At 37.5% G+C, this 26,547-nt stretch overlaps 1 protein-coding gene across 2 annotated transcripts in view; it reads right to left on the bottom strand.

Moving 5' to 3' along the window:
• Positions 1-26,547, bottom strand: part of SUPT3H (SPT3 homolog, SAGA and STAGA complex component) — a gene marked incomplete at its 3' end in the record, with an annotated part of 513,397 nt that overhangs the window by 68,003 nt on the left and 418,847 nt on the right. Inside the window, exons 8-11 of one of the 2 annotated variants that reach the window (XM_080664742.1) lie at positions 25,855-25,967; positions 24,935-25,042; positions 21,037-21,204; positions 10,641-10,751 (exon numbers count right to left, since the gene is read on the bottom strand). In XM_080664742.1, the coding sequence (XP_080520868.1) occupies positions 10,641-10,751; positions 21,037-21,204; positions 24,935-25,042; positions 25,855-25,967 (500 nt within the window). Of the gene's footprint in view, positions 1-10,586; positions 10,752-21,036; positions 21,205-24,934; positions 25,043-25,854; positions 25,968-26,547 lie in introns of those variants that run through there. The other variant, XM_080664741.1, reaches the window with a different exon arrangement.

The raw sequence follows: 26,547 nt of genomic DNA, 5'->3' as shown, positions 1-26,547 counted from the left end.
AGCCCTATTAAAGCCCCTATACTTCTTCCATGGCAGGAAGGAGGGAAAGATGATCTTGGAAACTCAGGGGTTTGATTCATTGGAAATAAAAAGCTTTCTACAATATTTCCTCCCCCCATGCGAATCTCAGAAAATTCTTTTTCTTGGGATATTACAAGAAATCCACTACCATGAGCAACAGTTGGAGACACGGACCTCTCCCCACTGGTAACAATTCAATACTTAACATCTTCTTGTTTATTCATAGATTTTAAAAAGTTCCTTCCCATTTTTAAAGAACAATTCTTAAATTTTGAGACATCTCAGCTTAGTGTAGTTCTCGTAATTAATCCTTTTGCTGCTTTCATGAATTTATGAGTTAAAAGAATCCTGTGATTTTTTTTAAAAGAAAAAATAATTTAATTTTGGGAGTCACTCAAAATATTTTCTATTCTGTCCCTATTCCTTCAGAAGATTGCAAAAACCTAGAAACTATAGAAACACTTTCAAATCTCAAGATTTGGATCTTTTAGAATATTCTGCTAAAAAAGTTTCTCTTTGTTGCTAATTATTCCTCTTTCCTTGCTCTCATGTTCAAATTCTTCCTCCACTCTCCAAGATAGCTAGCCTGCCTTTCACAATGAATGTTCACTAACTTCTTGAACTACTCCAAATTGTAAAAGACTTTAAAGGATACAAGCTTGGAGAGAATACACAGGGCTAATTAGGGTATCACCTTTCATTTATATTCTGACCATCCTCCATTAGAAAAGACTGCTTTTCTCCTTTTCAAAACCCATAGCTGAAAATTCTAGGATTCTTTGCAGGATTTCTAGGGGCCTAAGAGATCTTTGATTTGAAAGTCCACTTATAGTTTTTTTGCTACTCAATATAAAAGTTTTGTCATTTCATGTGTTATATTTAAACTTCTTGTAAATGTTTTGCTGATTAGGAAGTCCTGTTTTGGAATTTGGGTTTATTAATTTTTACATAATTTAAGCAGTCCAAATAAAAGCTCTACACAACACCGTGCAGTGAGCACATCACCTTTGTATTAGACCCACGCTGAACTAAACATGAGGTCTTTACTACTGATATAAAAGTGATGGCAGAGAACAGCAAAATATGTTTGACTACTTACTGTGTGCTGTAGAAACAAACCGGTTGTTAACAGTACCAGAATTTTTCAAAATGGAGCTGGATAATTCCTTATAAATAGTTCACTGTGCCAATTTAAGGCATTGCTGCAGAGAATTCAAATGAGAGATCTCTCTTCACTTCTTCCCCAATTCTGCCTGATAACTAAAAAGTTTAACAATGAAGTTAGGGGTGCTTTCAAATTAGTGCTTTAATTTTCTTTGCACAAATACCCAGAATCACTGCTGAGTCATAAGGCATATCTACTTTGAGAAATCTCCATACAGTTTTCTAAATTTAGGGGGTGTACCAGATTGCAGTCCCACCAACAGTGCCCAAGGGTTCCCTTTTCTTCACCTCCTCGACAACATATGTTAGTGGTAGACTTTTTGGTAACAGCCAGTCTGACTGGTATGAGGTGGTATCTCCTTGTGGTGTTGATGTGCAGCAACCTAGGTGTCCAATGATAGATGAGTGAATAAATAAGATGTGTGGGGTGTGTGTGTGAGACAACATAAATGAATCTAGAGGGTATTCTGCTAAGTGAAATAAGTCAGAAGAAAGAAAAAATACAGTATGGTTTCACTTACATGTGAAATCTAACAAAACAAAACAAAAACAGACACCAACAGGGCAGTTACCAGAGGGAGGGGTTGGGTAGATGGACAAAAAGGGAAAGGGGAATATAGTCAATATTATTGTGATAAATGTACACAGTGACAGATGATTACTAGAATTAACGGGGTGATCACACCGTAAGGTATAAAAATGTCAAATCACTATATTGTATGCTTAAAACTAATATGACCAATATAAGATACATTTAAATAAAATAAATTTAAAAAGTAAAAACATTTTATAATATAACACGATTGTGCCACCTCTATTTGGCAATACAGACTCATGATGCTATGCATACAATAGCAGTATCATAATGATGTTTACCAAATTTGGATTCAGTAGGTAAAGGAAAATATGTTTAACCCAGAAACTTTAAACAAGTATTTGTAACAGAAAGGTCTGCCGGAAACTGAGATTTTCTTTCTGACATCTTTGAGTAGCTTGTAATGTTTTAAGGTACCTTAAAAATATTTCCCAGAAAACCATGAAGAGTTACTGTAGGTGAGAAATCCTATATTGATTCCTTATAAACCAGTTTTAAAATGTGAAGATTTGTTAGCTATTGTTAGTGAAACAACTTTTAAGCAAAAAATTTCTCTTTTGAGCCATAGCCATTGCAGCTTGTGTAGAACATTATTAAATACTGCTATATTTGTGACTCAAAACTTCTCAATGCTGTGTAAATAAAATAAAACATGGAAATAAAGTGGACACTGTGATGGTTATATTACAACTGTTACCCATAACTTTGTGAAACACTTTCACTTTCCTACTGAATGAGATTTTAAGAGTAAATCTTCTAGATATAACATCCAGATAGTCTGAAATATTTGATAAAGAAACCCTTTTCTGGTAGAACATCTTTTAATACCTCTTGCAACACTTGTCTTCTATACAACGTAGTTTGGAAAATGCCACCTCACATTGCAGGACAAGACCACTCAAAGAGTTAAAAACAGGTCAGTCTGTAAAGAGGAAGTTTAATGAGTAAGTTAGTGAGAATAACTGAAGCTCTGGTCCTAGGGAACCAGAGTATTTAGCTCTTGTCCACAGAAAGGGCTCTGGTTCTTACTAGGCAACTGTAAGCTAGTTACCTAACTTTCCTGTAAATCTTAGTTTTCTTATCTATAAAAAAGTGAGGGTGATACCCATATTGTTGTATTGTGAGAATAAATAATATAATGCAGGGGAAAAATTACTTTTAAAGTATTATATAAGTTACTAGAGGCCTGGTGCACGAAATTCGTGCATGGGGGTGTGTGTCCCTCAGCCCAGCCTGCAACCTCTCCAATCTCGGACATCCCTCTCACAATCCAGGACTGCTGGATCCCAACCGCTCACCTGCCTGCCTCCCTGATTGCCCCTAACCACTACTGCCTGCCAGCCTGATCACCCCCTAACCACTCCCATGACAGCCTGATTGACACCTAATTGCTCCCCTGCCGGCCCGATTGCCCCTAACTGCACTCCCCTGCTGGCGTGGTCACCCCTAACTGCCCTCCCCTGCCAGTCTGGTTGCCCCTAACTGTGCTCCCCTGCAGGCCTGGTCGCCCCCAACTGCCCTCCCCTGCAGGCCTGGTTGCCCCTAATTGCCCTCCCCTGTAGGCCTGGTCACCCCTAACTGCTCTCCCCTGCTGGCCTGGTCGCCCCCAACAGCCCTCCCCTGCCAGCCTGGTCACCCCTAACTGCTCTCCCCTGCAGGCCTGGTTCCCCCCAACGGCCCTCCCCTACAGGCCTGTTCCCCGCCCCCTCCCCCAACTGCCCACCCCTGCCGACCCAGTCACCCTTAACTGCTATCCCCTGCAGGCCTGGAACCCCACAACTGCCCTCCCCTGCAGGCCTGGTCCCCCCAACTGCCCTCCCCTGCTGGCCTGGTCACCTCAAACTGCTCTCTCCTGCAGGCCTGGTCCCCCCCAACTGCCCTCCCCTGCCGGCCTGGTCACCCCTAACTGCCCTCCCCCGCTGGCCAGGTTTTCCCCAACTGCCTTCCTCTGCCGGCCTGGTCACCCCTAACTGCCCTCCCCTGCATGCCTGGTTCCCCCCAACTGCCCTCCCCTGCATGCCTGGTACCCCCCCCCCAACTGCCCTCCCCTGCTGGCCTAGTCACCCCTAACTGCTCTCCCCTGCAGGCCTGGTCCCCCCCAACTGCCCTCCCCTGCTGGCCTGGTTTTCCCCAACTGCCCTCCCCTGCTGGCTCGGTCACCCCTAACTGCTCTCCCCTGCAGGCCTGGTTCCCCGCAACTGCCCTCCCCTGCAGGCCTGGTACCCCCCCCCCCCGCCCCCAACTGCCCTCCCCTGCTGGCCTAGTCACCCCTAACTGCTCTCCCCTGCAGGCCTGGTCCCCCCCCAACTGCCCTCCCCTGCTGGCCTGGTTTTCCCCAACTGCCCTCCCCTGCTGGCTCGGTCACCCCTAACTGCTCTCCCCTGCAGGCCTGGTTCCCTGCAACTGCCCTCCCCTGCAGGCCTGGTCCCCCTAACTGCCCTCCCCTGCTGGCCTGGTCACCCCTAACTGCCCTCCCCTGCTGGCCTGATCACCCCCAAATGCCCTCCCCTGCAGGCCATCTTGTGGCAGCCATCTTGTGTCCACATGGGGGCAGCCATCTTTGACCACATGGGGGTGGCCATCTTGTGTGTTGGAGTGACAGTCAATTTGCATATTACTCTTTTATTAGATAGGATTATTTTCTCAACCAATACTTGTCTCAGAGTCTAATGATTTTCTCTCCCAAGGTCTTCCAACTTCTTTATTTCCACATTTCAAACATTTTCTCCCTAACTAATCCTAAATTGAACACTGTGTTAAGAAGAACCATGTAAAATTTCTGATATTCAACTGTTTTTGTCCCATAAAAACTGTAATTTCATATAATATGACATTATAAATTTGTTCTTTCTTTTTTAAATATATTTTTATTGATTTTAGAGAGGAAGGGAGAGGGAGAGAGAGATAGAAACATTAATGATGAGAGAGAATAATTGAATGGATACCTCCTGTATGACCTCCATTGGGGATGAGCCTTTAGCCCTTGACCGGAACCTGGGACCCAGTCTGCAGGCTAACGCTCTATCTACTGAGCCAAATGGGCTAGGGCTGACATTGTAAATTTTGTAACTGCAACCCTCCACCCTATGTTATTTATTTTTTGTTAATCCTCACCAGAGGATATTTTTCCATAGATTTTTTAGAGAGAGTGGAAGGGAGGAGAAGAGACAGAGAGAAACATCAATGTGAAAGAGACACATTGATTGGTTGCCTTTTGCAGACTCCCTGACCAGGGCCAGGGATCAAGCCTGCAACTGAGGTACATGCCCTTGACCGGAATCAAACTCTGATCCTTCAGTCAGAGGGCTGATGCTCTATCCACTGAGCCAAACTGGACAGGCTCCCCATCCCCCCACCATTTTAAAATTAAAAACAGCTAAATTAAAAGTTTCACTTTTTTTTTTTCTAGAGAACACTCACTTTTAGGTTATTCTTATAAGTATGCCACATGTTAATTTTTTTTCTTGAGAATCAGTAGCCCAAAACTATAAAAAGGTACTTGGCTCCATTCTATAATGATAGACTTAGTACTTCCAAAAAATGTGCTGATAAAATTTTTATTCCCAGTACAAGCACAAATATTTAAGAATTCTTACCCTATTTCTAGTTGGTATTTACATTTGAAAAGTATTCTAATATTTTGTGCCATTATATTTTCCAGGTTGAACCCATAAGATGCAAATGGTTATGTGCTCATGACATAAGAATTATTCATGAATGTGAAATTCTAAATCAAAACAGTCAAAGCAATCTGCTATGCCATTTTTGTTTTAATAGTTTAATGCGAGAGATTCTCAAAGGAGATTTCCTATCTTTGATCCTATTTGTCTCTTGTGAGCACCTGAATAATCAATGATCCAAGAGTATCCCTATGTAATAGATGTATACACATCAGTGAATGGCCTCAGTGGAAGAGCAATAACTGCGAGACTGGAGGCTGGATCCTAGAGTGCCCTGTCATCCCCTACAAGGTGCCTCTTGGTACAGTGCAAAGCTTCTCTGAGACCGAGACTAACTAGCTTCCTCAGGTCTTAGCCAGCTCCAAATTCTAAGAATTTTAGATAGCTTAGTGCAGTGGTCGGCAAACTCATTAGTCAACAGAGCCAAATATCAACAGTACAACGATTGAAATTTCTTTTGAGAGCCAAATTTTTTAAACTTAAACTTCTTCTAACATCACTTCTTCAAAATAGACTCGCCCAGGCCGTGGTATTTTGTGGAAGAGCCACACTCAAGGGGCCAAAGAGCCGCATGTGGCTCGCGAGCCGCCGTTTGCCGACCACTGGCTTAGTGGATATTGAAGCAACTCAGTTCTAGGGATGCACGTAAAGTATTTAGGTTAATGACCATGCTTAAATGAGCAATTTTATTCTCTCACTATACCAGTTCAATAGAAAGCACCTGATAATATGCAAGCTCACGGGGTTAACATATTTTTCTACTCTATCACTCAGGAGAAACAAAAATAGTTGTAGGCACTACACCTGGGGTTATGTCACCCAGTGAACACAGTTTCCTTTCTCTGGCTTTCAAAATTATAGACCTGGTTTTACATCAGCCATTCACAGCACTTCCCATTGAGAGCTGGGATTGAGCTTCGGAGTAGGTAACCACGGGCACCACCCACTGCTTATAAATAGCAAGGATCTAGATAAAACATATGTCTCACCACCTTCCATATGATAGACAACCAATATGCTGGGTTGCTCTGCGGGTATTTTCTCTGAGAGAAAAAACAAAATGCTCTAAACTATAAAAATCCACTTTATTCACAAAAACTTTAAATGCTTTTTACATCTAAACTTGCACAAGTAAATTCTGAGAATACTATTTTTTTTAAAGATTTCTTAAAAATTGATTTTTAGAAAGAAAAGAAAGGAGAGGGAGAGAGAGAGAAACATTGATGTGAAAGTGAAACACAGATTGGCTGCCTTCTGCCCTCCCCCTACCGAGGACTGAGCCCTCAACCCGGGCATGTGCCCTGATTGGGAATTGAACTGGCAGACTTTTAGTGCATGGGCCAATGTCCAACCAACTGAACCACACCGGCCAGGGCTCTAGAATATTATTTTTAAAAGACAATTAGCAAAAGCACTTGAATTTTTAGGCTGCAAAAAGAAAGTACTTTTCAAACATTTAAATATCAATTAATTTTCTAATATAACAATTCACTTGAAGCTTTGGCCACACCTTGTTTTGAGTCCTGATGTTCTTCTTAATGTAAGTTTTTTCCCCTTTACTTCTCTATATTTTATTAATTTTCTAGCACACTAACACTACTTTCATAAACAGTAAAATGAAGAAATTTTAAAAACTGAGGAAAATTAGGCTAGTAAGAATTTATTTTTTTAAGTTATTACCAATTTTGATTTAGTCATCAGTCTCCGAAAACCTTTTAAATTAACTTGTATAAATTATGAACTCATAAAAACTGAATTTTGATGAAGCTTCATAAATTTGAGGCCATGCCATTTGTACTTTAGATTTCTGCTGCATAAGAGTTAGTGTACGAAATCTAGCTATGCAAAAATCTATCGGTAACTATATACATTTAGTTACTGAGACCACATTTTTTAAGATGATACAAAAATCATTAATGTTCTTCAACCATTATTAATCCCCAAAGTAAAAATGAATATTTATTCTCAGGAACAATAATCTTTAAATGGTATTTAAACTTTACTGGTATAAACAATTAGTCTGAAAAAAAAATCACATTATTATTCAGGTTTTAGTTTCTTCTGTGATTACAAAGTGAGGTGTGTGTGTGTGTGTGTGTGTGTGTGTGTGTGTGTGTGGTTGGGTGGTGGGAAGAACCATTTCTACTTTCATCTGTATATTTATCTGATGTCTTCTAGAAAATATACTACAGCCACTACCGCTACTTCTACCACACATCAAGTTCATAGTACTCCTGAAACTCTATCATGAAGAATATTCTATTATTACATCCATTTTATAGATGGGGAAACTGAGACATAAAGAGGTTAAAAATCGTCCTTAAGGCTTCTTAACTAGTAGGTGGCAGAGCTAGTATATAAACCCTTGTCATTTGTCTCTAGGATCAAATCAATCATCACACAATCTAAGCTCACCTAATATCAACCACTACGAGTAAAAAGGCTATATAAGATGTCAAGCATCAAAATAACTTAGGACATTCTAGATTACATAAGTACTCTAAAATAACTACTATAAATTACAAACCCTGAAGTGATTTTCAGAATTACTAATCGCTTTCAATGTTCTTTAGCATGTGCATCCAGAATATCAGGCATATAGAGGTAATGACAGCTAAAAATATCTGTGTTTTAGGAGAAAGTTTTTGAAGCTGGGAATTGGAAGGCCTGAATTTTAGTTTTGATTCCATCACGTAATCTAATCAATAGCTTAACCTCAGGAAAATTACTTAAATCTTCTAGGTATGATACTTTCTCTGATCTTCTGCACAGAATTGAAAATAAGTGGGAATACAGGAAAGAAAGAACTAATCAATAAAAACCAATATGCCAAAAACAGTACAGGCATTCCTTGGAACTATTTTGGGTTTGGTTCTAGACCACCACAGGAGGGCGAGTATCACCATAGGTCAGTTGTCATCTTGCTGGTGGAGGGTCTTGCCTTCAATATGTACAAAACACATCTATCGAGTCTTTCAATATGTAAAAAAACACATCTATGGTGTCCTTCAATATACAAAAACACATCTATAAAGTACAATAAAGTGAAGGGCAAGAAAGTGAGGTATGCCTGCACTGTTACAATTGGTTGAGTGGGGATGGTTTACAAGGGTCTCCACTGCACTCACGTGAGTGGCAGGCAACTGATGTTCACATCCCGCCCCTCCTTTTCTGCTCTAGCAGCTACACAGTGCAAATCATTATTGGTACTTTCTCCTTTCCTCCAATTAACATAACTTTAATCATTCATTTTTTCTATCATGTCAACTAATTCCCAAGGTGAAGAACTCACAATTCTTTATACAATGAGTTGTATTCTCGAAGCAAATCATGTTGTGATATTGTATAGAATTATTTCTGAAGTCATATAGAGTACAGAATGATGCCTCACTAAAAGCACTTTATCAGTTTACTGATTAATGCTGGAGTTAAGTTTCTGTGTAACCTACTGTTATTTTACTTCTTCAAATCAATTTCAAATTATTGGCTTCATACGAGTCAAGTTATAGATACTCAAAGTTAGATTATCATGTTTATATATACATCAGACAAGCATTCTAGATTCAGAATGACATGTTGCAAAGTCAAGATCTCTATGTTTCATAAATATAAACTAGTTGTTCATGGGCACTTTAGTTTACAAAGGGAATTTTACATTGGAGGTAAGTTAGCTTAGCTTTTCTGTATGAAAATTTAGGTCTCACTCAATGGCTACTGTAGACGCAGCCCACATGCCTCCTTTCCTCTTAGGAGCAGCAGCTCGCAGCCTAGGTAGCAGACTGCTCCTAGTGCTGCATAAAGTATCACCTCAGGGAGTGGCCTCAGGGACTGAGCATCAGCACCCCAACATCAGGGACTGAGCATCAGCACCCCCAATATCAGGGATTGAGCACCTCCATTCGGCAGTGAAGGTATGTGAAAGCCAGGGCAGGGTGGCCACACTGTCAGCATAAATGGTCTGAAAAGCTCTCCCACTTTAAAGAGAATTTTTAACTCAAAAAGGCAGATATATAGAAACTGTGTCTAAAATGGAATAGGCATATTTATTCTCTTAGGCTGGGAAAATTCTTATAGCTCTAGGGGAATGAAGCGAACCTTTCAAGGTAGGTCCTTCCTGAGGAGTGATAAAGCTGGGCGCCCCTTCCTGGTGGAGTGCTTTTACCCCTGGCTGTTGATTTAAGCCATCTGTTCTGGCAGTGGCCAAGTAAACCTTCCAGGTCATGGCTTATTTGTTCTGTTTTCCAGATCTATTTAAATTAAGCATTTAAAAATGGCATCACTAGTTTTAAAAGCATATTGGTTATATATTCATTAGATAAAAATTAGCTTAGACTCTATATATTATACTTATATGTGTATGTATAATATTATACATAAATATTCTGCTTTAGTGTATTAAAGCAGAAGTACATAAAAAAATGAAACAGTAAATTCTACTATTCCTCAGTCACAAATCAAACCTCACTTTCTGGAAAATCAAACCGATTCCTTATAAACAGAGGATTTGGAGATAGTTCTATTAACATGAATAAAGTTTTTTTTTTTTTTTTAAAGGGCCACAAGATGAGCATTTAATTAACACACACACACACACACACACACACACACACACACACACACACTTTATGCTATTGAAATATAGTCTTTAATTCTCTATTTAAAAACAAACACAACAAACACTGATTACAAGCTTTGAAACCATTTGAAGATGTGAAAGACTGTCTGCATTTCAGCCTACTTCAAAGCCAGTAAAGAAATCATTTCTTCTTCTTCCAACTCAAAGTATGTTTAGGAGCAGGAGGACATCTGATAGAAGTGGTATTGCCAATCTAACCAATTTTAAAATATAAAGTGCTTCTAGAAATATTTGGATACATATAATTTGACAAAAATGTTTCATAAACCTAAACTTTGAAAAATAGAAAATATAAGCTCCAACAAAAAAAGCATAATTTGTGATTGAAAGAAAATAATATTTTGTAGAAAAAAATTGTCCTTCCAAAAAGAGACAAAAATGACTAACTTTTATTTCCCAAGAGAATTATGCCACTTTTATACAACAAAATTACAGTCACCACAAATTGCTTTCAACAATTCCACTGCTTCTTCATTTGACCACTTGAAAATCAAAATTCTTTCAGATTATAAATATAACTTTTTATAACTCTGTTATTACGTACTGTGAATGGGGAAAGGGGGCCAATCTTGTGGCCGTAGCGCCGAATGGCCTCTCTGATGTGGCAGGGCTGGATGGCATCGCTGTGAGCCTCAACACCACAGGCCGCAGTGCTCTGCGACAGAAAAACACATAAATTGTTACTAAATCAAAAACACACAACAGAACTACAGTGTATAAAATATGAAAATAAATTTTTATAAAAATGGACATTTTTTTCCCTTAGGATGCACATCACTGCTGCCATACACTACATCTAAAAAAATTCCATGAACAAGTCAAAGATGACTTGCACATGACCCCTTCTGAGCAGACCTACCAAATGCAATTGCTATGCTCACAATATTTCGCCTAGGCCCACGTCAAGGTACAGGAGAATGCAGCCACTTGCACGCATGTGGAGTCTCAGCGGCTTGCTGAAAGAACCACAGGAAGCTAGTTTTTTTTTTTTTTTAACATTCAAACATATAAATGTTTCTTTGGAACTTGTTGTGCATATTTCTGAAATAACTTAAAAGTTCACCAATTTTAAAATTAAAAAATTGCTACATATTTATTTATAATATGAAGACTGTCATAAAAGATAATTTCAACTTGGTGCTAATTTCTAGGTGTTCCTCAGGGCAAAAGCAAAATAAAATAAAAATTTTCTATTTTAGTCTGTCTCATCTGTAAAAAATAGTACAAAAAGACACAAGAAAGAGAAAGTCTATCTGCAATGGGAGTATGGATACCAACTCAAGAAATGTATATAATATGATTAAAAAATTTTAAATGCACAATAGGGACATGATAGTCTCATGGTTCAGTCTCAGGCTCTAGCTTCCCAACCACTTGGGTCTGTATCCTGTCAGTTACCAACTCTGTCAAGTTATGTAATATCTCTGCACTTCAGTTTCCTTGTTGCAAAACTGGGATAATTACTGTAATTGCTTTATAGGACATTGGATACCAGATGTCAGATCATCAACATTAAAGAATCAAGAGAAGGAAGCAGTAGCTTATATATACTATAAATATGGTCTAGAAATTATCTGTAGTCAAATAAAGAGTATTTCTTTTTCTGATAATTACTACAATTACCACTCTCATAATTCATTGTAAGGATATAACTAATACCACCTCCATGTACAGTAATTTGGCAAAATCTTATCAGCCTGGCCAATGTGACTCACTGGTTGAGCATCAAACCATGAACCAGGAGGTCATAGTTCGATTCCTGGCCAGAGTACATGCCCAGGTTGCAGGTTCGATCTCCAGTAGGGGAGGATGCAGGAGGCAGCGGATTGATGATTCTCTCCCATCATTGATGTTTCTATCTCTCTCTCCCTCTCCCTTCCTCTCTCTCTAAAATCAATAAAAACATATTTTAAAAAAATCTTACCAAAATGAAAAAGCACAACTATTTTTTTTCCATTTTTTTTCTTTATTGATTAAGGTATTACAAATGTGTCCTTATCCCCCCCCATTGTCCCCCCATCCCCCCTCACCCAGACCAGCCCTCACCCTTACCCCCTGTTGTCTGCGTCCATTGCTTATGCTTATATGCATGCATTCAAGTCCTTTGGTTGATCTCTCCCCCTTACCACCATCCTCCCCTACCTTCCCTCTGAGATTTGAGCATCTGATCGATGCTTCTTTGTCTCTAGATCTGTTTTTGTTCATCAGTTTATGTTGTTCATTATAATCCACAAATGAGTGAGATCATGTGATAGCACAACTATTTTTGATCCAGTAATTTCACATATAAGAATTTATCCTACAGATGTATCACACTAGTATAAAATAATATACATATAAGGATCTTCACTGGATTGATGAACTAAATCTTCATTAATGAGGAAACACTGAAGTAAATTATATCTATTCAATGAAACAGAAACCACCAAAAAGAATGAGGCAGTTGCATACATACTCCTACTAAGTTCCAAACATATCCTATCTCTAAGATTTATTGTGTGAAACAATGCAAGATATACATCTAGGTGGTACCATGTTACCACTTGTTAAAAAAAAAAGCAAAAAAGGGCTAAATATAATATAGTCATAAAAGCATATAGAGCATTTCTGCAAGGGTACACCAAAACTCAGTAACAGTGCTTAACTCTTGGAGGGTAAATGTGTGGCTGGAGGACAAGGGTTAGAGGAGATATTTTTCACTGTATATCCTTCCGTACTTTAAAAACACACTTTCTGTCCTTGTGCACACTTTTCCTATTACAAACTAGTAAAATAATTAAAAATTCCTACAAAACAAGAGAATCTGCTAATTATCCAAGCTGAACCTGAAATAAGACTTTAAATTTCAAACAAAATACATCTTGATTATTTTTACTATTTTCACAAGATTTGAAATAAGCCAAATAGAAATTTACTCTAGGGTACCTTTCTCAATTTCATTCCAACAATATCCTAAATAATATATCTGCTATGCCCACAATAACACGGATTAAGTTATATAACAACACAGGTTAAACCCTCATTTTGGCACTGATATAAAAGTGCACAAAGTTTTTATTGAGTGCTTTCTCAATTCTTATTCCAAATACTTTGTTTCAGTTGGACTATATTAGAATAATGCAATTATCAGGTGCCTGACTAAGGTAAAGACACTTCTGAGAGTTCATTTGGCTCCAAAATGTGAATAAGACTAATATTCAGAGGTGGGAAAAAATAGATTTACAGTTTTAATTTAAATAAACAACTCAATAATCCTATATAATAAAAGCCTAATATGCAAATTGACCAAATGGCAGAACAACCAGTTGCTATGATGCACACTGACCACCAGGGGGCAGATGCTCAATGCAGGAGCTACCCCCAGCCTGCAGGCCCCAGGCCAGCCAAGGTGGGTGCCAGTGGGGGCCCCCCGATTGCCCTGCCAAGGTAGGCAACTGGCAGCAGCGGTGGGGCTGGCGAGTAGGCAGAGCCAGGCCGGCCAAGGTGGGTGCCAGCGGGGGCCCCCTGATCACCCTGCCCGTCACCCCACAGATCGGCCCTGATCGCCGACCAGGCTTAGGGACTCTACCCATGCACAAATTTCATGCATCAGGCCTCTAGTTAATAAATAATAATACAATAATTGCCTACCCCTATAGACTCATTAACCTGCTAGATCTAACAAAAAGATGAAGTTAACTTATATAAAAATAAAAATATTGAATTTTGTGAAAAAGTCTTTAGATTTTCCATTTTGCCAATTTCAGGTTTACCTACTATACATAAGCAACTGCAAACATTAGCATAAAGTTACCATGTAAACTTCTACATTATACTGATTTGTCCACTGGACTCTTTGGAAGGGAACCTTTAAATCTCAAATGTTTATTCCCAGTATTGTTTCCACTTCAACTTTACATTTCTGTCAACATCCAGTCTCTCATCAAGGTACTTATAACCTGTTCAAATTCCAAATTCATACCAAGTTTAGAATTTTTAATTTAGAAGTGACTCTAGCATTTTTGCAATGTTCTTCAAAATGTTTTCAGAAGAACTAGCATTACATTTATATATGTTATCTAATATTTTAAAAATTTTATATATGCTGAAAGCACATATAAAGAGTATTAAGTTTTTACATCAATTCATGTTTCCTATTCAGATTGTGGCCATATTTTAAAATAATCTTTACATTTTCAAAACTGAACCCATATATTTGACAAAATACTGATTGCCAAAATCTCTGTGGGGACTGAACTCTTTATTTCTTTGCATAAAGTACAAGCTACTGGTAAAGTTCTTCATAAGTCATCCTCTTCCTCTTGGCTGCATTCCTAGTCTATTCTTGTATTCCTCCATTGCATTTCTACTTATGTCTCTTCATCTAGAAGTTGATGCTCAGTAATGGAGGCTGGAGTCCTATATATTTCCTGGATTTGAGTATTGTCTTTTTACTTGTCCTTTCTGTCTTGCACTGAATAAAATCTCTTGCAGTTTGAACGCTCACTTGTGGTACAAGAAGTTATATGGAAATTTCTGTTGCCCCTGGATCTCTTATAAATTTCTATACCTGTCCTGACTCTTTTCTTTCCAACTTAAAAGTTGTTGGCAAGGAAAAATATTCTATCCTTGTTCCGTCTTCCCCTTGCCAGGGTAATCCAATGTTTAAGAAGGACCTGGAATCTCAGATAATTGCCTCTTATTCTTTCCCCACCCAAATGGTGGCTAGATCTTTTGTTACACTTGAAATATTAAGTCTTCTGAAGGAGTAACACATATCTCAGATGAGAGCAAATGAAAGGTTAGTACTACTATTACTAATACTTCTGTCACTCACTGACCACAAAGGTTGATATATAATCTGACTGGCCAAGCGAGTGTTTGTCTCCTCAGATCTCTGTGCTTCGAGAGGATTTCTTTTCAAAGGAAAGTGGGCCATTCCTTGCTCAAAGGTTACAGTATATAATGTAGTTAATTTATTCAGTTCAATTGACTTTGGGTGGTGGGCACATGGTGAAATATACAGATCTTATAACATAAAAACCCATACCTGAAACCTATATGATCATATTGACCGATGTCACCCCAAAAAGTTATTAATAAAATAAAATAAGTTTAATTGAGATGTTAATTTTTAAAACTGCAGTTCTATATAACTAGGAAAAACTTTTCTTTAATGAAAAAAATTAAAAGTAGAACTGGTATTTAAGGGGAAGAGAAGAGAGAATCACTGAATTCAAGGATTTATACATTATTAAATCTGGAAGAAACACAAAAATATCTATTCTAAACTTTCCCAACTCATACCCCCTTTTATAGATGAGAGAGTGAAGGGATGTGCTCAAGATTATAATGATAGAATCAAAATATGGCTATACATAAAATCTCCTGGCTTCTAGTACACAAAGCTGATGTATAATAGAGGCTTTATTATTTTATGTAGAATAAATTTTACCATGTTACCACCATAGCTGAAATTTCCAGTGAGTAAAAATATAGCAAAACTGTATACATGCAGAAAGATGTGAATGAGTAAATAGAGAAATAAAGAATAGCTTTGAATGAGACATTATTCATTTTGATGCCAGTAATTTTGAATTTAGGGAAATTTAGACATGCACTTGGCTAATACTTCATTCAGGAAACCTTTACTGTAAAATAACTCCAATTTAATAACTTGCAACAAGATTCAGAGTGAAATGTTTAAATATTTAAGAGAAAAAATTTTCAAAAATATTCATACTTATAAAGAATTATTTTTTGTATACATAATTACCAGGCTAATAACAACTTCTTACATACTTTGTAAAGCAAGTCACCAGAAGAAGCTTTTTAGGTAACATTTTTTACCATAGTTTAAGTTACTTAGTAAATTAGAGAGCACTATATTTGAAATTCTTTAGAACTACTTCATAATAGTTTAGATTTCCCCTTAATAAATGAGCTGTGTCATTTTGTAAATCAAAGTGGGAACTGGATGAGGCGGAAATTTAAATTTACTTATTATCAATTATGAAATTATTAGAGTCCTGGTGCATGAAATTCATGCACGGGTAGGGTCCCTAGGCCTGGCTGGTGATCAGGGCTGATCTGTGGGGTGATCAGCGGGGCAATTGGGGGGCCCCCGCTGGCACCCGCCTTGGCTGGCCTGGTGCCACCCGCTCGCCGGCCCCGCCCCCCGCCACTGCCGCCAGTTGGCTCCCTCTGCGGGCGACTGGCGGGGTGATCGGGGGGCCCCCCTTGCACCAGCCTTGGCTGGCTTAGGGCCTGTGGGCTGGGGGCAGCTTCTGCGTTGAGCGTCTGCCCCCCTGGTGATCAATGCACATCATAGCGGCCAGTCGTTCCGCTGTTCGGTCGATTTGCATGTTAGGCTTTTATTATACAGGATATTTTGGCCTGGTTCCACTACTTGCATTGGCAAATGGTTCTAATTATACCAACCTAGTTGTAGATGAGAGTATAAACTTTGGACAAATTATAAAAAAAACAAGTAACTGAAAGTAATAGAGATTGATCAAAATTAGGTGGGAACTGGAAGAGGTACGTAAGAATGAAATGGCAATGAGATGAGTTTTCTGTTTTTAATGTTTAAGCCTAAGGGTGGACGTCAGTCAGTATAGTGGGGAACACAAACTTAGCAGCTCAATACCTATAAAGTGAAAAAGGAAATTCCAAGAAGGACAGAATCAAGAATCAGTGTATAAACTACCCAACTCTTTGACTAATCCCTAAACCATTCCTGTATGATACTGAATCTAAGAAACCCTGCTAAAGCTAAATGAAGAGAGATTCTAGCTGCTGCCATGGAAGAATAGTTTGAAGTTTAGAACTGAATCTAGTAAACTGCCTGCTTAACACCAAGCAAGGAGAACTCTCTTCTTAGGAATATAACAGAATCTGAAATCTCCACAATGTAATACTCACAATGTCCAGGATATAATTCAAAATTATTAAACATGCAACAACCTAAGAAAGTGTGACTTTTACTCACTGAAGTCAAGCATTTTAAAGCAGCTAATATAACTTCGCTCAAGGATATAAAATAAACTTGTAATAAATGACAAATAAAACATAATGGTAAATAAACAGAAACTATAAAAAACTCAAATGGAAAATATAAAACTATCAGAAATAAAACATTACTTGATGGATGTAACAGCAGATTGGAGCTAACAGAAGAGTCAAGAACATAAAGCAAGAACAATAGAATTTATCCAACTTAAAGAACAGAGAGAAAAGATTGAAAGAAAAATTAAACAGAGTCTCAGGTACCTGTGGAACAGTATCAAAGTAACAAATATGTACTTGGAGTCTCAAAAGTGAAGAACAGAAAGAATGAGGCAGAAAAAATATCTGAAGAAATAAATACTGAAAATTCCCCCAAATTGGTTAAAGACATAAGTCAATATTGAAGAAGTTCAGTGAACTCTAAGCAGGACAAATACAAAGCAAACCATGTATATCATGGTCAAACTGCTAGAAAACAAATTTAAAGATAAAATCCTGAAAGCATCCAAAGAAAAATAATACCTTACATACACAGAAGCACTAGTACAAAATCCATAGACATATAATTAAACATAATAAATGCCAGAAAATAGTGCAATTATAGCATTAAAGGCCTGAAAATAAAACTGCCAATCCAGAATTCTATATCCAGTAAAAACATCTTCCAGGAATAAAGGAGAAGTAAAGATATTTACAGAAATATGAAAACTAAGAGAAACCATTACCAACCAACAGAAGAAAATTCTGATAATAAAAAAGAAATGAAAAACAATGGAAATGGTAGATGTTAAGGTCTCTTTTTTCTCTTAGTTTTACTGAAATACATTTGATTATTTAAGGCAAAAAATAGTATTAGGGTTTATAACATATGTCGATGTAAGTTGTTTGGCAATTATAGCTTAAAGAGCAAGAGTAAAGTAATCGACCTATACAAATAGTCTTATATTTTACATGAGTAAAGTAGCACAACAACAATTCCAAGTACACTGAAAATTTAAGAATGTATACTGGAAAAAATGATGCAAAGAGACATCACTAAGATACCAGTAGATAAGTTAAAATAGATTTCTAAAAGAAGACACAATTAACCCAAAAGAAGACAGGAAAGAAAAACAGAGAAACAGAAACAGAGAGAACAAGCAGAAAAAAAGAGGAAAACAGTTGACCCCTATCCAACCATTTCAATAAATACATTAAATATCATGGAATTAAAGACTATAATTAAAAGATACACAAAGGAAAAATAAGAAAAAGCATGACTCAATTATTTATTGTCTACAAGAGATGTATTTTAAATATTAAAGGTAAAGCTATAATGAAAGGAAATGGATAGAAAAACATATCTATACATATAAAAGGCTAATATGCAAAGTGTCCCCCACGGAGTTTGACCGGGAGACCGGGAGTTCTATCACTTGCTATGATGTGCGCTGATCACCAGGGGGTGGAGCGGAATGAAGGGAGGCCCCGGCTGGCAGATGGAAGGCCCCAATTGGCCCTGATCGCTGGCCAGGCCTAGGGACTCTACCTGTGCAGAATTTTGTGCACCGGGCCTCTAGTATCATATAAATAGCACAACATTAGGCTGCAATGGTTACATTAATCAGATAAAATAAAGTTCAGGATGAATAGTATTTATAAAAGAGAGATTTTATAAATATAAATAAGTGGGGAGATATGCCATGTTCATGGATAATAATATATACTTGGTATCGTTGAGACATTCAGATCCCCAAACTGAATAAGCATTCAATCTAATCCCTTTCAATTCTTTTATATTTTATTTTTTCTATCACCATTTATCCCCTCTATGCTCTCTTCCCCCTACACCCATTTGCCTCCCCTTTGCAAACACCACACTGTTGTCCATATCCATGAGTTCTCTCTCCTTTTCTGCTCAATCCCTCTACCCCCCAACACCACCTCATAGCCTGCCCCTGCCAACACCAGTGCGGTCTGCTTGCTCTCTATCCCTTTCAAAATCCCACTAGGCTTTTCTTTCTCTTTTCCCTTCCTGCCTTTGTCTCTCTCCCTCCCTTTCTCTTTCTCATTCTTTTTGATAGAAACTAAGAAGTTGATTCTAAATTTACATTCATGCAAAGGACACAGAAAATCCTATTAAACCTGAAAAATAAAGTTTGAGGACTTACACTACCAAACTTTAAGTCTTATTAAAAAGCCACAGAAATCAAGAAAGATGATACTGACAAAAGGATTGACAAATAGATCAATGAAACAAAATTGAAATTCTAGAAATAAATCCACATAGATAGGTAGTCATGGATTATCAACAAAGCTACCAAATCAATCCAATGGGAGAGAAGTCTTCAACAAATGGTTCCGCAATAACTAGATATCCATATGTGAAAAAGTGAACTTGGCCTCAATTCATACAATATGCAAAAGTTAATCTGACTTGATTAATAGAACTAAACATAAAAATTAAGCTATAAAGTTTCCAGAAGAAAACATAAGAGAACATCATCATGGTTTTGGCGTAGCCAAAGCTTTCTTAGGACACAGAAAGCAATAAACATAAAAAAAAAAAAGAATTGGATAAATTAGACTTCATCAGAAGTTCAAAACTTCTGCTCATCAATATACACCAACACAGTCTTGTTACACAGGATACATAAAGAACTTCTACCAGTTGGTAATGAAAGATAACTCATCCTCAAAAATACTGTGTAAAGGATTTGAAGAGACTTTTCCCTGAGGAATGTGTATGAATGACCAATCAGCACATGAAAAAAAATGCTCAACATCATTACTCACATGGGAAATGCAAACTCAAACTATGACATACTATTAAGTATCCATTAGAAGGGTTAAAAGTAAAAACAATGACAACACCAAATGTGGATGAGCACATGGAGCAACTGGAACTCTCAGATATTGCTGGTAGAGGTAAAAATGATAGAACCATTTAGAAAAAAAGTCTTTCTTTAAAAACTGAACATATACCTACTCTGTGAACCAGTAATTTCTTTCTTAGCTACTTACCTAAGAGAAAAAAAAAAGCATTTTTCCGTGAGGACTTGTACAATGTTCATAACAGGTTTATTTATAATACCTTAAAAACTGGAAACAGACTAAATGTTCACCAAAATGAGAATGAGTAGACTGATATATTAATACAAGAGTACATTACTCATCAATAAAGAGAAATACATTATACTTCTACTGAAAAATATAAATTTCAAAAATATCCTGAGTGAAAGAAATTTCACACAAAAAGTATACACACTATATGAAGTTTAGAACAGAAAAAATTCATCTGTGATGGGAAAAATCAGACCACTCATTCCCTTTTTGAGAAAGATGGCCAACACTGACTGGCAGGAGGCATGAAGAAACGTTCTGAACTGGTGGTACTGTTTCATACCTTTGAAAGAGCTTAGAAAACAACGGTCTTATATACTTGTCAAAATTCATCAAGTGGCATACGTAAGAACTGAGTGGTTCACTGTGTAGATGTTTTACCTTTGAAAAAGAACCACAAACAAATTATACATAATGAAGCATCTAGGCATGAAGCGCATTGATGTCTGCAGCTGTATTTGCAATGTATTAAAAAAATTGAACTGATGGATAGATAAGGGAACAATTAGATGCATAGATATAGTAAATGTAAATATATGGTTAATGTAGTAAATATAGTAAAATGTTAATTGTAGAATCTAATGGCAGATATATGGTATTCATTCTGCAAGTCTTTCAACTTTTGTATGTTTGAAAATTTTAAAATAAAATGTTAAAATTTTCAATATCTTGCTTTATCCAGAAGAAAGCTGTTAGAGTAAAAGTCATTAAGTATGATTAAGTATAAATTGGCTGCTTCTAAAAATTTGAATTATGAGAAAAACAGCACATTTCCCCTATCTCTGAAAAGAACTCAACAAGGCTTTCTCTACTCTGGGGAAAAAAAAAAAAATCAAAAAAAAATCACTGACCTTTTTTCTTTTCCTTTGCTTGGTTTTAGCTGAGTCTTGTCCAGCATTCCCATTCCCAAGGGATCCCGCTGTGGCTTTCCCTGCATGCTGTGGTCCAGAGGATGGAGCTGTTGGTGTAGGAGGAGGTGTATTCTCAGGGGAGTCTGGGTAGGACTTCATGCAAGATCCCTGCCCAAAGAGATGTGGTTTTGAAATCAAGTGACCAGGACTTCTACTAACATTTGATTTTGTTTAGTATCTCATGAATTTAACACTAGTTGAAACTTACAAATATACAAACACAACTTATTATTACCTAGTTCACAGAAATGGTGCCTCTATCTTGCCCCTAAAGGGTCTAAATATCTTCATTTATAATCTGTCTAATCATTTAGATATAATCAGGAGTCCTCAGACACAGCTTCTAAATTTTCTATGGATTTTGTCAGATACAGACATTTCTATCTGGAAGTTCTATTAACATTTAAAACTTACATGTTTCAAAAGGAACCTCTGAACTTTCCCCCCAAAACTGGACACCTTTCAGACATTTTTTTGTATCAGTGTTGACCAGCCCTCTCCCAGTGTCTCAGGGTCACTGTAGATACCTCCAGCTCCTCCCACATCTAATTCCTTCCTTCTTTCAGAAATCCCTCGTATCTATCTGGTTTCATTGGCTATAACTGTAAGTCTATTCTCTTCCATTTAGAAGTACTTCAAATATTTAAAAATCACTATACTTCACAGCCTTTTCTACAGGTCAAACACCTCATGTTCCTTTAACCACTGGTACATGTTTTCAGGTTCCTTCACTCCCTGTTCACTCTCCTTAGACATCCTCCACTGTGTGTCAACGTCCACCCTATAAGATGGTGCCTAAACACTAAAACCGAACAAAGAAAGCTTCCTTACTGTAACATCGTAATATCGGCTCCTAAGAAATTTATAGGCAAATAAAAGTCTCTGTCTTTTTTACATATGGTACTAATAACCTGTCATCCCATCAACCATACATACTAACCATACTATCTACTCACCTACACTTCTCTATAATTAAAAAAAAAAATTATGCTAAAACATTGTAAAATGTTTTGCTGAAATTCAGATATTGGTTTCTTTGATCTGCATGCCTAGAAACATTATCAAACAGGAAGGATAAAGCTAATCTGGCATAAGTTGTTCATAGGAAAAACAAGATAGCTCCTAAAAATCATTGCTTCCTGTGCATAAGCCATGTGCTAGAAAAAAATATATAGAAAATTCACTTGAATTAATATTAAACTTGTTAATTTAATATGAGAAACCCCAACTTAAATAGCTCAGTTCTTTATAACACTTAATGCTTAAGAAATGATAATCATTAAAATAGAAAGCATTTTGTATTAAATTCATGCCTTAAGTTTCCAATTCCAATCCACTGTACAGAGCACCTCCACTTGGATCTTCTTAAAATACCTATTTGAGCTCATGACGCTTTAGCCAAGAAATCTTCAACACTTTCTTAATAACTAAGTGTCTAAGGCCTTAATTTTCTAATCTGACTTTCTACTACCCCTCCCCAATGAAGCCTTTCCTTGAATATTTTAATCAGAGATTTTTCTTTCCTTGTACAATTATACTGATGCTGCCTCTGAGGCTGAGTATTCTCCCCATTTGTACTGTCTCATCAAAGTCCTATCTCTCCTTCAACACCCAGCTTCCTCTTTGAAGTCTTCTTTGATTGTAATTAGGAAGTGTTTTTTACCTTCACACTGTCTATGCCACGCATTTGGAAATTAGCATATGCTATCTTGAACTGTGTTTGTTTGCTTGCTCATTACTTTGTTTGTTTTACCTCCCTGAATAGAGATCATATCAGTCTCCAGAGTTCCTGTTTGCACCCAAAGAGGTTAAGTCCTTAAAGCATGCCCTTGATGTTGGTTGCTGATTTGTAAGGGTGGTGAGTAAGACTCTGACTTTAGAGTGGCCATTCTCTTTGTGTTTAGTGAGGTGACCAGCCCTCTGAATACTTCCAGTCCCCCTGAATGTTCATTTTGATTACCAGTCACATAGGAGAATGGGTGTCTGGCGGGCAAGAGAAAAGTTTGGGGCTTGTACTAACATATTTAGTCAAGATGCTTTCTGAAACTCCTGCTCGCACCTCCCAGAGAGCCCAGGAACCCTGCACACATAGACCATTTTTCTAACTGCTGGGTAGCTGGGAACAGCGGCTGTGGTTGCTGAGCAGTTGCCCAGGGCTGCTTGGCCACCCTGGAGAACCAAGAAAGGGGAGAAATAAAGAACGTTCCTAGCCATGCAAGAAATCCCTTGAATGTTAAGAGAAAACTAGGCTTGTTATGTTCACTGTACATTTCTTCAATTAGAAATGTTACAACAAATTTGTGTTAATGAAAAGCATACTTACACGCATATTCATAAAGAGAACATGTACCGAAGACCTTTTAAAGGGTGTTCTTTGACATCATAATTTGGGCTTGTAACATAAACAAATAGTGTTTAATCAACTGGGTAATCTTTAGGGACTTTAAAAGTATGCTGACTGATAATGATGTATGTCCTTTCCCAAGAAAAAAAGGATTTTTAATAGATATAAACATTTTAATTCCTACTTGGATTCCAAGCCAATATGATTCTTTAAGGAGCATAAAAAGATGTCAAATTTTTGGCCTGTAATAATATGCTGTATAGACATACGAGGTATATAGTCATGGATTTACTAGGTATCCTAGGGCAGAGTAAGTTAAACTTGGGAGTCCCTAGGGTTCACAGATCTCAGTGGTTGGCAAACTCAGTAGTCAACAGAGCCGAATATCAACAGTACAACGATTGAAATTTCTTCTGAGAGCCAAATATTTAAACTTTAACTTTTTCTAACGCCACTTCTTCAAAATAGACTCGCCCAGGCCGTGGTATTTTGTGGAAGAGCCACACTCAAGGGGCCAAAGAGCCGCATGTGGCTCGCGAGCCGTGGTTTGCCGACCACTGCCTTAGATCCACAGAATGGTTTCAGAGGGTCTTTGAACACCCTGAAATTGTATATAAAATCTGCAAATGTGTTTATGAGGAAAGGGTTTATAGTTTTCATCAAATTATCAAAGGGGCTTATCCATTTTTAGGTTATATGTTTCACCCAACTTGATCTACAGCTTACTTCACAATTATATATGTAGATGTTAACCTAACCTCTGTGCTGCCTTCTCTATGGTTCTTAGATTGAATTATATGAAACTGCTAGTAAAAAAGGTCAAATATTAGTAAATTCATTCAATGGATGAAACCACATTTCTGATTTTTAGGCACAGGCTGCTTTACAGAGAATATTTTTTATACTGAAATTATACAAAGCCTTAAAGTTGGCATGAAGACTGCAGTCCCCACAGGTGGGGATCTTAGAAGAGAAACTGGATCAGAAGAGATGTGATCCTCAGAGGACAGGGCCAATCTACACCAAAGGATAAATGGAGCTGTGCTTCTGTAAACCATGTTTAGAGATGGTTCAATAACTAGAATGTAAAATTATCAATAAATGTCAGGAATTAATATTACATGACTAATAATCCTCTCATCTGTGAGGCACAAAGAGATAAATAACTTTTTTCAATGTTATTCAATTACCAAAACCAGTGGTTCATCTCTCATGGAAATGAGAAATGCCCTGTAACTATCTCTCTTTAATTGAAGGGCTGGGAAAGCTAAATAAGACAAGAAAATGGTGAAGAAGTTCATAGTATTAAGTGGATCTTAGGACCAGGCACATAGCAGGTTCTCAATAAATATTTGTTTGAATGTTCACTGTCTTAAGATTCTTTGAGTAAAGGCCACAAATTCCAACATAATCTTTTTCAAAGAACTATTTGTATAAATACTGGACACGAGAAAAAAATCCATAGACGTGTCAGACAGATTTTTCGATACTTACCTCAGCAGAGCTGTGATACTGAATGAAGGTTGCCGAAATGGCGTGGCTGAACGGGTCTCCTGCCTTGGTTACCATGTCCTGCCTCACAAGAAGAGCCAGATCCACTAACTAGAGATCAAAACAATGGAAACAAAGTCAGAAAACTGGGAATAGTAATCTATGTCACTGAAGTGGCAAACCAAAAAGCAGTACATTCCAAATGTTATTGAGAATATTGTCCGCCTAAAATTCTGTATTGTGGACATGAGCACATGCTTTCATTGACTGGTATACAAACTTCCCATGAACAGAAATACTATGTTCTGATCTTCCAGTGGAGTGGTTCACAAACTTTATTTCATAATCACTAAACAATCATTTTAAAATACAGATTTCTGGGCTTAAGGCATATGCTGCTTTACAGAGAATATTTTTAATATTGAAATTATGCAAAGCCATCATAATCTAATACAGTAGGTCTGCTCTGGGGTGCAATCTAGGAATTTACATTTTAAATAAGAACCAAGGAGATGCTGATGCTTGTGGTCTAAAGACCATGTTAGAGGATGGAGTCTAGACTCAGATTTTTGCACCCATTCAAATAGATTGAACATATTTAAAAAAGTATTTGAAGATCAAAAATAAACTCAACATGGCAGATATGTGCTTGGAATTCAATATTGAGAAAAACTATGTAAGGTTTCATTTCTAGTTGGAATAAGGTTGCATGAAATAGTCACTTTTACCCTAACCACCAACAGAGCTGAGGATGCAAAGAAACATAATTGAACTAAATCTCTAAAAATAATAAGACTGTCATAGCAGAACTCATGGCTGTTCTCATCCCTGGTGGAGCAGCAGGTGGAGTAAGAACTGATCATGGACAGGGTTAAGGAGAAAGCAGCCATGTAAGGGCTAATATTACAGATTAGAATTCTTACCTGTGCCACAGTTTCATACGCTAAATATGCCAAAATTTCCATAGCGATAACATTGGGTTTTATCTCCATACTGCTACAGTCCAACCAGTCCCGAAATTTGGAGGCTTTTTTGGCTAGCCAATAAAAACAACAACAAAAACAGGTATAGAAAATTTAATTTTTAAAGTGCTTTTTCTTTTTTTTGTTGTTAATCCTCACCTAAAGATATTTTTCCATTGACCTTTTAGAGAGAGTGAAAGACAGAGAGAAACATCTATGTGAGAGAAACACATTGATTGGCTACCTCCCGCATGACCCTCCCCCCCACCCCAGGGCTGGGGAGGAGCCTGCAACAAAGGTATGTGACCTTGACCAGAATCGAACCCAGGACCCTTTGGACCACATGCCGATGCAATGTCCACTTATGCCAAACCAGCTAGGGCTTTAACTGTTTTAATACTGCAAATTACTACCACAAAGTGAAAAATGTCTCTTGAAAATTGCATATGAAAGATAATGCATACAATATACAATGTTTTTGAAGTTTTATTAATCTACATATTCTAGCCCCAAGAAATTTCTTATGCATTGGGTCCTTTATTTTGTATTCATGATACATAACATAGTATACAAAGCCACTTAATGTTTAGCACTTTTCCCAATATGTCAGAAAGTTTTCAGTTAACAGTAGCTTATGTTATAACAATAGCCAGA

The sequence above is a fragment of the Plecotus auritus genome (assembly GCF_963455305.1).
Source record: "Plecotus auritus genome assembly, chromosome: 4".
Lineage (NCBI taxonomy): Eukaryota > Metazoa > Chordata > Mammalia > Chiroptera > Vespertilionidae > Plecotus > Plecotus auritus.
This window is presented reverse-complemented; position numbering and strand designations above follow the sequence as displayed.